General features: G+C 35.6%; 1 protein-coding gene across 1 annotated transcript in view; it reads right to left on the bottom strand.

Annotated features, from left to right (window-relative positions):
* COL21A1 (collagen type XXI alpha 1 chain) overlaps positions 1 to 18,128 on the bottom strand; it is a 228,191-nt gene that overhangs the window by 17,059 nt on the left and 193,004 nt on the right. The window contains exons 20-24 of the mRNA XM_072642503.1: positions 18,010 to 18,063; positions 14,852 to 14,905; positions 10,318 to 10,371; positions 7,262 to 7,333; positions 252 to 287 (exon numbers count right to left, since the gene is read on the bottom strand). Coding sequence (XP_072498604.1) covers positions 252 to 287; positions 7,262 to 7,333; positions 10,318 to 10,371; positions 14,852 to 14,905; positions 18,010 to 18,063 — 270 coding nt within the window. The remainder of the gene's footprint in view (positions 1 to 251; positions 288 to 7,261; positions 7,334 to 10,317; positions 10,372 to 14,851; positions 14,906 to 18,009; positions 18,064 to 18,128) is intronic.

Here is an 18,128-nt window from a genome sequence, read left to right on the forward strand (position 1 = left end):
AAGCCATGTTTTTAGCTAGGAAGACAACTTAATTCATATTTTCTAGCATAGTATTAAAGTGAATAATGCTAAATCGTACATGAACCCTAAAGCCCTCTACAGACAGAAAAATTTCTAAAGATAGAAGTAGTATCTAAGAGAGGGATGTGGAAGTCAAGATCAGGAAAAATTAGTTACAGTACAGGAGCTAATTAGAAAAGACAAAGGCAGAGAGTTAATCTGAAGGTTGGAGGAACTGGGAAACATCATACCTGAGGACCTTTTTCACCTTGGTTTCCAATGTCACCCTGTAAAATATTAAGATATAGGTTAAGTTTTCATTACAATCAGTCTTGAAGGATTTTCTTTTCCTTCAAAGAAGAACATAATGACAAGGAATGATTTCTGAGAATAATTTGTTAACAATGGCAATTACAAAATAAAGGGCACAGACACTTTAGAAGTAGAACTTTATATCAACTAGGACATACTTGGTCAAGCATGAAGGGGGAACGAGAGGTAAAAAAACATTTATTAAACACCTACTACATGTCAGTTACTGTGCTGTATTCTACAGGTATTACTTCATTTGATCCTCACTTTACAATGGAGGAAACTGAGGCAGTTAGAGGATATATGATTTGCTCAGGGTCACACAGCTGGCAAATTGTCTGAAGCTGGACTTGAACTCAGGTCTTCCTGACTCTCCTTTCAATATGCCACCTCTGTGCATGACTACTACACTGTAACTCTCCCAAGAAGAAACAACTTTTGATATACTCATATAGGACTTAGAGTAACTTCTATTTCCCCTGATTAAGGAAAACTTTAAAAAAAGGTTAAAAACAAAAAGGTCTATTTTAATAGAATGATGTATTTAATTTTTAAATAGGTAAACTGACAACTTGTTTATATAAAGTTTCTAGCAAACCACAAAGGATAAAATGGTCAAACATTTTAAAAATAATTTGTTTTTTTCACATTTTCCTGTGATTCCATTGACATCATTAATTCCTAATCATTTCCTCTGCTGATGCAGATGAGCATCTTCTTTGGATCTCATAGACTTAAAAGTTGTCTAGGGGGTGATAAGAGATTAAGTGGCTTGCCCAAGTCCCTTAGCCTGCATGTGTCAGAGGTGGAGAGTGAACCCAAGTCCAGACCAATCACTCACCCCACCATGGTTTCCTCATCTGAGAACTGTGTACTAGTTTTAATGACCCTCCTATTATACACCCAAGAAATAAAAGTGAAAAGGACCCAATTGTTCAAAAATGATGGCAGCTCTTTTTGTAGTACAAAGAACTGAATGCCAAAGGGTTGACCACCAATTCATCCCCTTCCCCTCTATTTTCCTGTAGGGCAAAATAGATTTCAGTACCCCATTGTCTATACATCTTATTTCCCAGTTGCATGACAAAACAGTTTTTAACATTCATTTTTAAAAGTTTGAGTTCCAGATTGTCTCCCTTCCTCCCTCCTCACCCACCCTCATTGAGAAAGCAAGCAATTAAATACAGTGCCATAAAAATAATGAAAAATGGGATTTGGCTTAAGGAGGGAATAGCACACACTCAAAATCCATTTTACCCTAGGAAGGCAGGGGAGAAACGGATAGGAGAGGGAAGATAATAGAAAGGACAGCATATTGGGGAAAGGGATAAACAGAAGCAAACGCTATTATGGGGGGACAGGTCAAGGAAGAGAATGGAATAAATGGAGGGCAGGATAGGACAGAGGGAAATGTGGTTAGTTTTTCATAACATAACTTATGGAAGTGTTTTGCATGACCACACATGTATGACCTATATTGAATTGCTTGCTTCTTAATGAGGGTGGGTGAGGAGGGAGGAAGGGAGACAATCTGGAACTCAAACTTTTAAAAATGAATGTTAAAAACTGTTTTTGCATGCAACTGGGAAATAAGATGTATAGGCAATGGGGTACTGAAATCTATTTTGCCCTGCAGGAAAATAGAGGGAGGGGGATGAAAGAAGAGGGGGTAAAAGAAGGGAGGACAGATTAGGGGAAGGGGTGGATGGGGTGTACACTGCCCTGGAGTGGGGGTGGGAAGAGATGGGGAGAAAAATTTGGAATTCAAATTCTTGTGGAAGTGAATGTTGAAAACTGAAAAATAAATAAATTATATATTGCATATATGTATTAGATATACATATATATTTGAAAGAAATAATGAAAAGGACTTTTTCAGGGAAATTGGGAAAGACTTGTATGAACTGTTGTGAATGAAGTGAGTAAAATCAGAACAATTTATATCAAAATATACAACATATAACAAAGCAACAACAACAACAAACACTGTACAGACAAAAACACTCTGAAAAACTCGGAAATTCTGATCTATTCAATGACCAACCACAATTCCAATATACTTGGTCTAAATCATTCTACCATCTCCAAAGAGAGAAGTAATGGCATAGAATAAGAGACACACTTTTGGACATGGCCAATGCAGCAAGTTGTTTTATTTGACTATGCATATTTCTAAGAAAAGTTTTGCTTTTCTTTCTTTTGTTCAATGTCAGGGGCAAGTATATGAGAGAAAAAAATAAAATTCTCTTAACAGAAAAAAATTAAAGACATATTCTAGAAAAACAGTATATTTCATAGAGGACAGAATTTCTATTCTATTGTTTCCCTTGATGTCTTGCTCTGATGCCTTCCTGTATCATCAGTGACATTTGGTTCTCAAAGGCCTTGCCAGTCAAAAACGAGCTCTAAAATAATCTACCAGGCTGGAAAGAATTTAAAGATGGCTCCAATGAAGGATACTATATCCGAAGAGCAGGCTAGCTGAGTCAAGAGCAGATCCTCAATAGGTTGCTGGCAGGGTGAAATTTCAGGCCACACAATTGACAATGACTCAAGTCATGAGGAAGTTGTAATCTGCTTTAGTGGAGATTGTATCCATTTATATCCATGAGGTATTAAAGTATGGTGATATCAGAGAACTGAGGATTTCAGCTCAATATGAGGTAAAACTACCAAACAATTCAGAGTTGTTCAAAAGCAGAAAGGACTGTCTTGCAAACTGGGAGTTTCCTCTTTGTTTGAAGTCTTCAAGATGGATTTAGTTGGGATCACAGAGTAGGATGAGACCTCAGAAGCCATCTAGTCCACTGTGCTCCTAAAGAAGAATACCCTCTACAACACATGAGACAACTGGGAGATTTTTACTGAAGGAGAAGGCAACTAGGTGATGAAGTGACTAGAATGCTGGACTTGGAATCAGGAAGTCCTGAGTTTGAATCCTGTTTTAGAGACTTAGCTATGTGAGTCCAGGCAATTCAACTTAGACTTTAGAGGCCTGTTTCTTCAACTGTAAAATGGGGACACTAAAAGCATGTATTTCCCAGAGTTGTTGCGAGGAAAAAAATGACGTAATAGTTGGAAATGTTTTGCAAACCTGTGTTACATAAATGCTAACTCTATAGGTATTTTATTTAAGATAACCTCTGAGATCTCTTCAATTCCAAATCTAAAATGTTAGCATCAGAAGAGATCTTAAAGATCAATCTATTTTATAGATGAGGAAATTAAGAGAGACTTAAGAAGGTTTCACTTGGGCTCAGGGTCACACACTATTTAAAATTAGAACTGGGATAATATTTTCCTGATTCTCAGACCAGCCCACTTTATATTCTGCCATCTCTAATCACGGGGTCATATCATTTTAGATCTGGAAGGAAACCTGAAGCTTGTATGGTCCAAATTCTTAATTTTATAGGTGAAAAGATTGAAACCTAGAGAGGGGGAAATGAGTTGACCAAGTTAATACAGGAATTTAATGGCAGAGTTGAGATTTAAAGCCTGGTCTTCTGTTTCCAAACTGAAGGTTAAAAAAGAGTTGTACTGGGCATTGGGTACATTGTGAAGTCCATGCATCTTATGCAATGAACAATACAATTTATTTTAAAGGGTAAAGATTTTGACTGTGAGAACTCTTCTGGCCAAAAGTAGGCTAATAATGGTTTTAGAGTTTTAATGAATGTGACCTAAACAGTTCCACTGCTGCTATGAGATGCAATCAATGCCTCTGCAGGCATATGGAAGTCCTGCCAAGCAAACTCCACTGATACCAGATAGCCTTTAATCATCCCTGGAGGGGTCCTGCCCTAGAAGTCTCTTTAGGAACTTTATGAGATCAGGAAAAGAAATCTGACCCTCCTCTGCCCTCTCTCCTTCCAAAAGAAAAGTTCCTTTCCCAAAATTTTCTTTGGCCCTCAGAAAACAAGAAAGAATGCTTGCCAGAAATACACAATCACATTTAAGAAATAACATGTGTCACGAAGTTAAAATCACTCATCCAAGCCCTCTGTAGATTTCATTGTTTTGTTGCTGTTGTTTTGTCTTAATTTCTGTTTTAGATATTATCTCCCCACTCTTTATCTTCAATTACTTGTCCATTCTTTTCCACCTCACTTTCTCCTTTTTAGTTTTTAGTTCTTGTCATTTCCTGGTTTAAAAAAATAAACTCGAAAGCTCTTACTGAAGAAGACTCTTCATCCAAGACAGTTAATTACAAATTACAAATATTTACACATTTGGGGAGATTTTTACAAATTGTAACATGTATTTGATTTTTTAAAATGTTTTTTAAATCTGTGCAATCATAGGAAGGAAGGAAGGAAGGAAGGAAGGAAGGAAGGAAGGAAGGAAGGAAGGAAGGAAGGAAGGAAGGAAAAGGAAAGAAACACAGATTTCAAAGAAATTGCATTCTATCAAGGAATGTGTGTGTGTGTGTGTTTGTGTGTGTATGTGTGTATTCATGTGTGTACACCAAAGTATACATTGTATTTTTTACAAATGTGATAGAACTCCTAATAAACAGTTTCCTGTCCAAGTGTCTATGAAATTACAACCCTTTAATTTCTCAAGAGCATACAGGGTTTCAACTTTGTCTTTGTGTCCCCAGGACCTAGCCCAGTGCCTGGCACATATTAAGAGTGTGATAAATGTTAATTAATAACTGATTTATTGTTCATGAGGCAAAGCTTTTTTCACCAGGGTTCAGATTAAGGCTTAATTTTAAGTGTTTTAAAACGTAAATCAAACTCTATCCAAGCTCGTAGGACATACAGGGAACCAGATATTTGGATGGTCTTTCTTCCCCCTCCTCATCTACATTATTTTGGCCCCACATAGAAGCTCAGAGTTCAAATTAATAATCACTTGAGAACACACAACTCCAGCTGGTTGGATATGTTCCACGGGATCCAATGTGAATCTCTGAGGACTGAAATGATTAATTTGGGGGAAATATGAAACATATCAGTTTGATGGTATATGCGTAGACATTTATTCTGGAAAGGGTCTGTGCCCCTAGAACACTAGTCACAAACGAACACATATATGGTTCATATCTTTTAGTAACCAGAGATTTATTTTTTTTTATTTCTCCTCTACTCAGATCCCCCGCTGTTCTAGTTTACCTGATACCATCATTCACCTTTAGGTTGTTTATTCTGAATTAGCTTCAACAAGCATTTATTACTTTCTAGGCCACCTGAACATATAGGACTTTCATTGTATTCACTAACTAATTTGTTAAGGATATGTGTTCATACTTAATATTATAGCAGGTAAAATCTTCATTTGTTGGTTCCCTATCTGATAGCCCACCAGGTTTTCTTTACTTCTGTAAAGACCATTAAGGTGAGTAGATATCGCATAGATTCATTTTTTAAATAATCCTTATTATCTGAATTCATTAATAATTTTACTCAACCCTCTACTTTGTATCCTAGAGACTTGGTCAAAGCAACGACCTTCTAGGATACCTTCATCTAAACAACACATGATATGAACATACATGAGAATACATGCTAAGGCATTGTGTCACAGTGGTGAATATTCATTAATTATGAGAGAGACAGAGAGAAAGACAGACAGACAGAGAGACACACAGACAGAGAGATTTTTAAACAAGAAATAACGGACAGTTTTTAAAGGAAGAAATCCTACTAACAATTATATGAAAAAAAATACTCAAAATCATTGAAAATTAAGGAAATGCAAATTAGATCAACTCTAAGGTTTTACCTTGTAATCATCAGCTTGATAAAAATGATATGAGAAGAAAATGACATATTAGAGGGGCTCTGGGAAAACAGTACACCAAGAGCTATGATTTGGTATAATCATTCTGAAGAAGAATTTGGAACCATGTCCCAAAAGTCAATAAACCATGACCTAACAATCCCACTACTGGGATTATACTGCAAAAAGATCAAAGAAACAGGAAAAGGAACATAGATAGCTAGGTGGCGCAGTGGGCTTGGAATCTGGGAGACGCATCTTCATGAATTCAAATGCAATCTCAGACACTTATACCTGTATGACCCTGTTTGCCTCAGTTTCCTCATCTGTAAAAGGAGCTGAAGAAGGAAATGGCAAACAACTCCAGCATCTCTGCCAATAAAATCCCAATGGGGTCATGACTGAAAATGACTCGGCAATTATACATGCATACATGCATACACATGTGTATAAAAATACACACATATGTACATATGTGCGTGTATATATAGATACTTTATATAGAGAGACACAGTTTTTAATAAATGTATATGTTCATACAGCATATAATGTCTATGTATACATATGTGTATTCATGTACGCATGCACATTTATTATGTGTATAGCAGCTTTTTTTAGTAGCAAAAATGAGGAACTAAGGGATAGACACATTAAGAAATAGCTATATAAGTCACGGCATATGTGTACACTGTAATGTTTATATTACACAGTGAAAAACAAAGTTTCTTATGACTGTTTCAGAGGAAACTGGGAAGATCTATATGAATTGATATAAACTGAAGTGAGCGTAACCAGGAACTGTCAAATGGCAGGAACATGGCAAAGAACAACACTGAATGACCTGAGAACTCTGAAAAATGCAGTAATAAACTGAAATCGCAGAGAGCCTTTAAGGAAATGTGCTGCCCACTTACTGACAGAAGGATCATGGACTCCAGGTGCAGAAGGAAACATGCACTTTTGGACATGGTCAATGAGAGAACATGCTTAGCATGACTGTGCATATTTGCTATGAGATCCCCCTTCCTTCTTTCCTTTCTCCCCTCCTTCTTTATAAGACAGTGTGAGGAGACAAAAATAAATGCTTTTCTAAAATAATTGCAAAGCATACAATAAATTCTAAAAAATTACAATGCTGTATTCTAGTGGTATTACTTTCATGGACTTAAAAAGATTCATAAAAAGAGTTTACTAAAAAGAAACCATCATCATAAATACATACCTTTTTCCCTGGTGTCCCAGGTAAGCCTGGATATCCTGGCTCTCCTGGGGGGCCTGACACTCCTTGTTCTCCCTAGGAAATTGAATGGTTCCATGAATACCATTGATTTGTCAGTTGAAATCAAACTAAAAACTGCCTTTGTCAAAATACTAACATCTGGAATGTGGCATTCCCATATTAGGGCTTTCAAAGTGACTGATTCATGTTGTAGATACTACCTATGTTCAGAAAGTTAAATAAAGTTAGAATTGTATTTTCTTGTGTCTATTTCTTTTAGTCAATTGAAATTCTCACCCCAAATATTTATGACTTACCAATAATAAATGCTTAATTTACTTCATTACTATCAGTATTTTTAAAAAATCTTTTCTCCACTAAAATCCTAAAGTGATGTGTTATTGAGGCTTGGAAGTAGACATAGGTCACTGGCAGACAAGCTTTAGCAGGTCCTACCATATACAACTGTAGAGTCTTCAAGTATGGACCTGACTAAAAAACTGCCATTCAAGCACTAACAGCAGAATGTGGAAAGGGCTATCATCAGGAGATTGCCAATCACGTTTTATTATTTGTTCATTTATTCATTTATTTGTTTGCTTATTTCTAGTACATGCACAGAAAACTTCATGCCGGCTATCAGCTAATTTTGAAATCTGTTTCTGTTCAGGGAGAACCCTCACTCATGAAACTGGCTGTTGGCACCCTGAAGTATTTGTACCTTTGTGTCGCAAAATGAGCTCCTTGAGAGCAGAGACTGCCTTTGCCTTTCTTTGCATTTCCAGCTCTTAGCATGGTACTTCAGCGATAGTATATGTTTAATAAATGCATATTGTTGACTTGTTGACTTTTTTATTGTTGCTTAAATTTTATACATTTCCTTAAATACATCACCCTCTTTCTTGACATCACCCTCTTTCTTGGCTCTGCTCAAACTTCTCCCTCACTGGGGATAGTGTATATCAAGTGTTCCACAAAGCTTACTGCATAGATATGGTACCTACTGAAAATCTTCAAGTTTATTGTTTATATGTGTCACAGACCACAAAGTACAAGGTAACTTACAAGCCATGACCTCCAACTTCTTCATTCTACAAATGAGGAAACTGAAGCTCAAGGATGTTAAATGATTTTTACAAGTCCACAAATGTAATAAAGGTCAGAGTCAGAATTTGAGTACAGGTCTTGGGCAGCTTGGTGGCACAGCGGATAGAGTGCTAGTCCTGGAGTCAGGACTCCTCTTCCTGGGTTTAAATATGACCTTAGACACTTCCTGCCTGTGTTACCCTTTGAGAGTCACTTAACCCTGTTTACCTCAGTTTCCTCATCTGTAAAATGAACTGGAGAAAGAAATGGCAAATCATTCCAGTATCTTTGCCAAGAGAACCCCAACTGGGGTCACAAAAAGTCAGAAACGACTTAAAAAGGATTAAACAACAACTTTTCGCTCCAGATTCATTGTTTACTCTTTATATTGGATCATGTTACTATACTTAAATGTTACCTCCTTTGTGAAATCAACGCTGGTTCTTTCATCTGGAAGACTATCTTTTGAGCTTTCTTATATTCTATACTTTTCTTAGTAACTTAGCTTATTTTATTTTTCATTATTTATTTCTGACATACTATTGTATAGACTGTGATTGCTTTGAGGGCAGTGATCTATCATTATTTTTGTATCTCTTAGAGAAAATAGAACAAAGTCCTGAAAGACTTTGTTATATACATATAACAAAGTTATGAAAGACATTACATAATGTTTGGTGGATTCAAAAATATTATTGTACACTAGCCTTTTTTTTCCTTTACTACACAATTTCTTTGCTTTATGTAATTATTTTTCCCATTTTGCTATTATTAAATTGACATTCAGGTTAGGGGGAGTTTTATAACTCAATTTTAAAATGCATTCCCTCCAGCTCTGACCTTTGGATGCTTTTTCATTATTAAAAGGGGAATAATTGTCTCTTTCTGATAATAAAAAGACATTTAAATCACTTTATGGGAGATATTCTTTGCTTCTCACTATATGTTACATTTATATCTTTTGATGAATTAGAGGACTATAGAGATAGACCTGGAAGATATGCTAAAAGTAATATAACCCAATTACTTCATTTTCCACTGAGGAAAACTGAGATCCTGAGAGGCTATGATTTTCCCAAATTTAAGCAGGTGATAAAGAGCAAAGCTTTGATCCTATGCCCTCTACCTCTAAATTCAGTTTTTTTTTCCCACTGCATCATGTATTTAGAAGATAAAAGAAATCATCCTGAACCATCTCCAAGATATTTAACTGGTTAGGTTTAAATGCCAATTATATTCAGCTCAATTATCTTTATAGCAATGGAACCAGGCCTGGAATGTGCCCATTCCTGGGATCTCCTGTTTCCACTTTTGTATAGCCAGGAAGTTGATGCCCATTAGAAAGCCCATGGGGAGGTCTTTGGGCTATGGAAAACACTTATTGCTTATTTTTTGTATTCCCAGAATTTAGCAAAGTGTCTGGCACATAGTAAACTTGTTGATGGACTGATTGATTGCTAATGTGATCCAAGTATCCCCATAATGAACAGTGAGAACCTATCACTTGATATGGGGAAAATAAAAGTATCTCCAATGTCTTAGCCTTGTACAAATTCAATCCTGGATCAACCTGACCTGTAGAACTCTAAGTACATGCTCTTTGTTTTCAATGGCAATGGGAAGAGACTATGGGTGGACTAGCAAAAAAAAACCCAAAAACTATCAACACTATTTGGAAAAACAACTGAAAGTACATCACTGCTAATGGTAGGTCAATAGCATCACGTTTGCCATCATGCAAATAATGGTAAATAATCAAAAGAGAAGCAAAGTAACCCCATACTGGTTATGGCTATTTGTTTAGTTTGTATCCATGATAGCTGTACTGATTAATTTCATGTACTCAAAAATGAAAGAAAAACTTTTAAAATTCACCACATTAAATCCTTCTTTATTTAATAAATAGAAGAAAATGATGTTCCTTACTATGATTTACTCTGGATCATTTCCAAATTAACCAAAAACAAAATTACCTTGATCCCAGGAGATCCCGATGTTCCTTGAATTCCAGGTTCACCTCTATTTCCCTGTTAATAGAACAGCAAGAAGGGTTGGGATTCTTTTGCCTTGTTTGTTTATTTGTTTGAGATTGGAGTAATAAACTTTAGTCATGCACATTAACCAAAGATATTTATGAAGATCTGTTGAAAGGATTGTTTAAAACATGAAAACACAAAAGTTGAATTGAATGTTATTCCATTTGGGAGGACTTCACATTTCTGAATCACTTTAAAATAGGGCTTTTATAATTTCCAACAATCTGTTTTCAAAACTAGTTTAAGCTGGCTCCTATATACCCCTGAATATGGCAATTTTGTTTCCCACCTCATCCAGTATTCTCTCTGCAAAGACTAGAACTTGCCAATACCTCCACTCCTAAAATGTTTCACTCAGAACTGACAATAATACTCTGAACATTGCTTCACCTGAACAAATTACAAGGGTACTATTATCTTTCTCTCTGGACACTGTGTTAGTACAGACTCAGATTGAATTAGTTTTTTTTTCTTACTCCACATCATGCTATTCACTCATGTGGCCTAAAACACAACTGTTACATCACATAAAAGCCCAGTTTAATACTGTTGTCATCTAATATGGTGATTTTTCTTATTCCCTCTATGCATATAATGTAGGCAATTGTAGTCTACACTAGACATGTTAAGTATTTCATTCTCACATAATTTTATTTTAAGTCATGTTTCTTTCCCTCTCCTAAACTTGTTTATTACCTGAAACCATACATATATAAGCATACTTAAGACATTTCATCTTGTTCAACTGGTTCTACAATTTTAGTCTATTCAGGTTTTACTGGATCCTACGTCTATCATCAAAAATATAAGCAATTCCTCCCAGTTTAATGTTACCTGGAAAGTTAACATGTATGACTGATGCTTTCTTCCAAGTAATTTCTATAAATGCTCAAAAGAACAAGACCTACTTAGGTTTTTTAAGGGATACTTCACTAATGATCTTCCTCAAAAATGGCATCTATGTTACTTTCAATATAATGAAAGGGATTCACCTTCTCTTCAAAAATGGCATAGACATAGGGTGACTCTATCCTGTTTGGATAGAGACCAAATAGGAAGAGGAAGCTCCCAAAAGAGAATACTCCCCCTACCAATGAGGAGCAACACCTTCTCTGCAGCTTATTGAGCTGTCTCTCTACAGCAGAGGTGTCAAACTCTCCCAAACTGCTAAGTTGGATTCATAGGTAATTGGGAAATGTTTAACAAAAATAAATAAAAATACAATACATGGTAGATAATGTTAAGCTGTGGTTTTCTAAGTCAATATGGGGCATCAGGTATCTGTCTTTATTTGAGTTTCATATCACTAGAGCACAGAGAGGTAAAATTACTGGCTCAGGGTCACATATCTAATATATGTCTGTAGTAAAACTTGAACCCAGCTCTTTTTTTCCACTATGTCATGTTGCCTCTTCAAATAAAAATGTATTTACTCCAACACTTCCAGAAGATAATTTGTGAGAAGATAACCTCTAGTTCATTCTAATTCATAAATAACAGGGACCGTTTTATGACAGGTAAAAGACCTAGAGGGCATAATCGAGAGATACAATAGGATAATTATATGCTTAGAGGGAACAAGACAAACTATCATATTAGCTAACCACAATATCACATCAAGCTTTTACATGTAACAGTTTTTATGTATCAACCTTGTTTTAGGTCACATGTTTTGATCTCTGGTAGATAAGAATTCATACATTATGGTAAATATATGGATACACACAGAGAGAATTTAACAAAGTACTAACAATTCTTCTAAGTATTTGTTTCAACTTCTACACCTTCTTTCTGTTGAATTCTGTACATTTTAAAATGTTTTATTCGTGTTCTTTTATTGTCTTTGTTTCTATTACTGCCCACTAACTTACCCAACCTCTCCTCAAACATAAAAGAGAAGCCCTCCCTTTTAACATACATGTACAGTCCTGCAAAGCAAATCCATACATTGACAGTGCTTGAAAATACCTATGTCCTTCTGCATCTTTAATCTATCATATCTGTGTCAAGTGGTGAGATACGTTTCATCAACTACGTTTCGAACACTGATCCTTCCTGTATAGCTCCTCCCTCTCAGTCACTTATGTTGATAATTCATCCAGACCAAAATATTTTCCAAAGCTTTGTCATGGACTCTTGTCTCATCTCCCTCTGCCCTCTCTCCCTTGGTGATCAGTTTCCATCAATTCAATTATCATTTCAACATAAATGACTCCATACATGCATATGTATGTGTGCATATAGTAATGCACCACAAATAATTACTTGCATATATAATATATAGGTCTGTATACACATCTGCATGTATGTGTGTGTATACACACATATGCAGACAAATACATTCATAACTTCTCTCCCAAATTCCAGTTCAACATTGATTGTCTGCTGGACATCTCCATCAGTGTTCCATTGAAATCTCAATTCCAGTATTTTAAAAAATGGACCCCATCATTTGCCCTCACAAAGCCGACCCCTCTGATAACCCCTACTTATATTAAGATCACTACTGTACTCTCGGTCACTAATAAAAAATTTAAACTGAAACTCGACTCTTCCTCTATTAAGTTCATATATCTAACACTTTGCAGTCTAGTTTGATTCTATCTTTGCAACATCTTACATATCTATCCCCTTCTCTCCAATAAAAAGGCCAACATACTAGTTTGAGATCTAATCATCTCATCTGGACTGCTATAATAACCTTCTAGTAGACAAGGGAAAACAAGGCATCAGAAATCAGCAGCGGGGAAGCTGCATCCTTGAGGCCACATAGGTCCTCAAGTGTGGCCCTTTGAATCCAAACAAGTTTGTTCTGTGAAGTTTGAATTCAGTCAGAGGGTCACACTTGAGGTCCTAGAGGACCACATGTGGCCTTGAGGCTGTAGGTTCCTCACCCCAGGTCTTGACTTAATCTCTCCTTCCCAAATTAGCCTTGTATTTATTGTTCATATTATTCAAGTCATCCCTATGCTAATAAAAAGAATCAAGATTTATTTGTTTATTAAACTTAAAGAAAGTGTTGGTTCATTGGTTGTCTATTCTAATTAGACCTCATTCTTTTTCTTCATCCAAGAGATATGACAGAATAAGTCCAATTATTTGTATCTTCCCATTTTATTTTTATGCATAACAAGTTCCAGGATATATTTATGTTAAGTAGGAAAAAACAAACAAAAGCCATGACCAAATATACTGTCATAAGGGGTGTCTCCTAGAGGGCAATGGTGACTTGTGCCTCATTTAAAGAAAATACATTCAAAAATCAAAATTTATAAATGAAATTAAATTTCACTTCACAAAAAAGGTTCTTAACTTATATTTGTAATTCACTGTAGCGCTGTCTTAAATGATGGCATTTAAAATTGGATTCAGTTGTCAAAATATAACTTTTCAAGCTGTTAAAAAGGATCAATTCATAAAAAAGTATTCATGCCATGTGAAAAAAGGGTACAACTGGGTACTCTAACCAAATACCATTTTAAAGAATATAAAATATCTTAATTCTAGAAACGAATAAGAAGTAAACTGGTCTGCTTTTCTAGAAAAAACATATTGTTTCTTTCATTGACTCGTCAGACCACACTGATATATTTCAGGCCCTGCATCCACAATGTGTGTCAGATAATCAAAGCCATTGAACATAGGAAAGCTCTCGGGCTGGGGAGCATGTCTCCTAAAAATTCATAGGACTCAAGGGGACTTTAAGAATTAATTCATCTCTGAAAGTCAGCAACAGTTCTTTTTTCTTACAGGTAGGTATAGGACTGATGAATTTTGATACACATCTGAACAATTCCAAACAAAGAACGTCCATCACTTTCCTTAGTTTCAAAATCATATCAAATGCTTATGGTTCAGTGGACAAAGTGCCCAGCTTACAATCAGGAAGACCTGATCAGACGCTTGATAACAGCGAAACCCTGGGCCAATCATTTAACCCTGTTTGCTATAATTCTTTTTCTATAAAAACAGTTAGAGAAGGAAATGGCATGCCACTACAGTATCTTTGCCACAAAGAACTGGACATGACTGAAATGACTAAATAATAATGATTCAAAATAGTTTTCTCAATTCCAACCTATATATGAAACTGTGTTCCCAGTCATTGAAAAGTAATCTTACTTGACTGGATCCTACGATCAATTTGAGTAAATAAAGGAGGCTACTACAATGGTATTTCTGACTCTTCTTGCTTTTTCTTTGTATCCCCAGTACCAGGCATAGCTCCTAGCCCATAGCTCTTAATAAATGATTGTTCATGGAGAGCAGAGAAGGAAAGAGGAAAGGAGAGGAAAAGAGAAGAAAGGACAGGATTGGAGAAGACAGGCCAGGAAATGGAAGAAAAGAAAATTTCTTTACTTTACTTATGGAAATTATAAATATCTAGGATGGCTTAGATTATAAAGAAACAATTAAAATAATAAGCCTGGTTACATAAGATTCCATTGTTACTAATTAAATTTTAGCTTACCTTCAATCCAGGTATTCCAGGTTGACCAGGTGATCCATCCTGTCCCATTAAACCCTGTAATTTTTAAGAATGAAATCTCCAGAAAGCAACTTTTCATGTTTCAAACTTGATAAAAATGAAAGGTTTCAGTTAAAGCATTTGGAATAAACTCATCCCTTTCCTACCCCTCAAAGTAACTTCCAACAAAGGGTAACAGAGTGACTGAATATCTCATTTTAGCTGTAGAAAAGCCAACCACTAATCAATTCCACTCTTCTATAAAATAGTTAAGTATTGACACTTGACATAGACAAGACTGTAGAGAAAAGGTTGTTTACATATTCTTCCCTCTTCCTCTTCTCAGTGATAAGAATAAGGTTGTTTCACCAAAATTCTCCTGATTTCCTCCAAGTAAAACATTATGACAGGAAGAAAAACAAAATCTGTTTCAAGCTACATAGTAGCCATTCTTCGTATTAATCATGTCATTTAAAACAAGAAAGCTATCATTAAAATAATGACATGAATAGTTTCTTTGTCACACAATCCACCACACCCAAGTGTATTGAGGTGCCCCTTAGGCTTTAGAATAATAGTAGAACATAAAATCCTACTTATTGATCTCATAAAGGCACAATTTTAGGAATCACTAAAAAAGAGAGTTGAAGTTTAGTATTTAGTAGATGGACTAGATCTGTTAATTTACTGATTTAGAGAATTCCTAGATGAGGAAACTACGTCCACTATAGAAGGTCTGCAGTCTCTTCTCAGCAACTGAAAGTCTAAGGAGATGCCTATAGCAATGAGAGGTTAAGTGGTCATGTAACCAGTGTGAGTAAGTGGGAGCAGAACCCAGGTTTTGTTGTTCCCAAGGATGGCCTACTTTCCATTACATTACTCTGCCTTTCATATTTTTTCTTTTTTATTGCTAATCTAGTCACTGAGTCAAGTAATCTGGTGTGTTTCTTTCTCATTCCTTTTCAGAAAAAATAATTCATCTTTTAAAAGTATTCTAAAATCAACCCCCCCAACTACACACAAATGCTCAAAAATTGGGTTGACATTTTTTGTGAAAAAATCTCAATATTTACTTATAGATGAAACCCACTAAAAACTTCACATTTCCCAGTAAGTAGATCTGATGCATATTTTAAGGCTCATGAAATTAATAAAAATCACAAATTACAAAATACAAAACTGATCAGTTTTAATGAGGTACTAAATTGCAGACAAAAGAATTTATAGGCTAAAATCAACATTTTTAGCAATAAGTTTAGGAATCTTTATAGTCATATATCCCATATGATCTTCATTAATTTCAACATTGCAAAGAATTTTTGCTTTCTATCCTTGGCACTTCCAAAAGAAATTTTCAAAAAACTTTTGCAGGGTATTGAAAGGTCTAGACTAAACTCAGTCTTCTTGACTGACAAACCAGGAGAAGCTGGTCTAGAAGCCTTTATTATGAATGCTGTTGAGCACTGGTTCCAGTGATTAGCATACTACCTGGCATGTAGTAGGCACTTAATGTTTATTGATTAAATGATTGAATTCAGAGAATTACAGTTTCTAATTTACCTATACAAATTGGTCTGAGAAGATTAAGTGGTTGGCCTACATTTTTCATAGGCAAAACAAAGCATAAACATAGATCATTTAAACTTCAAGGGACTTTGGAGATAGATTTATCCAATCCCCACATATTACAGATTGTTGATTTGTAATGTTTGAAAGGAGAAGCAGCTCAAGGCCACTGTGAGCCAGTGACGAAGATGAGATTAGAAGGGCAGGGCTTCTAATTCTCATTACAGTGATCGTTTCATCATACCTGCTTCCTAACAGCTGCCCTTTATTAAATTTTTCTGGAAACAGGAATAGTAGTTGATCCTAACAAAGCCTCTGGCAACTGTAATATTACCATCTGCTTGTTTCCTGTCCCTTTCTCTCTCCCAACACTCCTCCCCCTGCCATGCAACAATGCCATATAGTGGGTACGTATGTTTAGCTTTCTAAAATTGAAGTTAATTAAAATTAATTTTGTCCTTTGGGATAATTAGAATGTCACACTGGAATGTTAAAACTAGGGCTGGGAATCACTGAAATTCTCTAATTGTGTCTACTCACTGGCAGACACTTTTCCAGTTCACACACAAACATATTTCATTATGTTGCAATATACTTCCCACCAGTGAACTAGCTCTTTAGTCAAGCCTCAAAAGGCAATGACAAACACACTGATCCAGCACAGTTTTTCTGCTAGATGGTGGTACAAAAAGTCGTTTGCAGAATTGGTCATTTTTTGAAGTCCTACTTCAAACTCAGTGATTCCAAGTGGTCATTCAACTTGTTGCATTTTTTTCCTTTTTTACTTCTTTCTTATACTTTCATCTACTTTGTGATATAGGGGATGTGCAATGGGATTTCGAGTCAGAGAGTCTTGGTTCAAAACTTGGCCGTGGTACTTATTAACTGCATGTCTTGGATGTCGCTGCATTTTTCTGGACTTTGTTTTGCTTGGTTAAAAAACAAAGTATTAAACTGAATGCTCTCTAAGGACCTTTTAGCTTTAAAGCCTTAATCGGTTTTTATAAGGTGTCCCAGAAGTGTTGTGTCCCAGAAGCATCCTTGCTAGTATTTCATTTAGGATTTTTACATCCATATTCATTAGTGAAATTGGTGTATAATTTTATTTTTTCTGTTTTTGCTCTTTTTAGTTTAGGTACCAGCACCATGTTTGTTTTATAAAAGGAATTTGGTGTAGTTTTTAGCCTCATAGCTTAAAACTGCACAAGGACTTTTGGGACACCCTCTAAATCTCCATGATATCAAGAAGGGTCTAGTGTATCACAAATCCCAAAAGGTTAGGGATCATTCTAGATCCTCTTACTATGTTCAACAGGGGGACAGACAACAAGGAAGTGGAGGTGGCGGGTGGTGGTATAGTGAGGAAAACAGAGAAGTCAAACTTTCTGAGTTTCCAAGTTAGTTTTGTTTCTGTCAGTTCTGTGTCAAATATGTCATAAACAGACTCTATTTTGTTACTCTCTATTACAAAATGCTTTTCTGTGACATTAGATTCTTTAAAACAAGTAGCTAAATAATTTATTTTCATCCTAAATTATGTATAGCATCCATGGTTATACAATGTAACAGTAATTTTAAAAATTATGTCAACATACATTTAACCCAGGTGCTCCTTTCTTTCCTTGTGGTCCAGGAGGCCCAATTTCTCCCTAAAATTAAATGTAGATCAAATTAAAAACTTTAACGAAAATTATTCTTAACTTTTCTCTTTTGA

This window comes from Notamacropus eugenii, chromosome 2 (assembly GCF_028372415.1).
Source record: "Notamacropus eugenii isolate mMacEug1 chromosome 2, mMacEug1.pri_v2, whole genome shotgun sequence".
Classification (NCBI taxonomy): Eukaryota; Metazoa; Chordata; class Mammalia; order Diprotodontia; family Macropodidae; genus Notamacropus; species Notamacropus eugenii.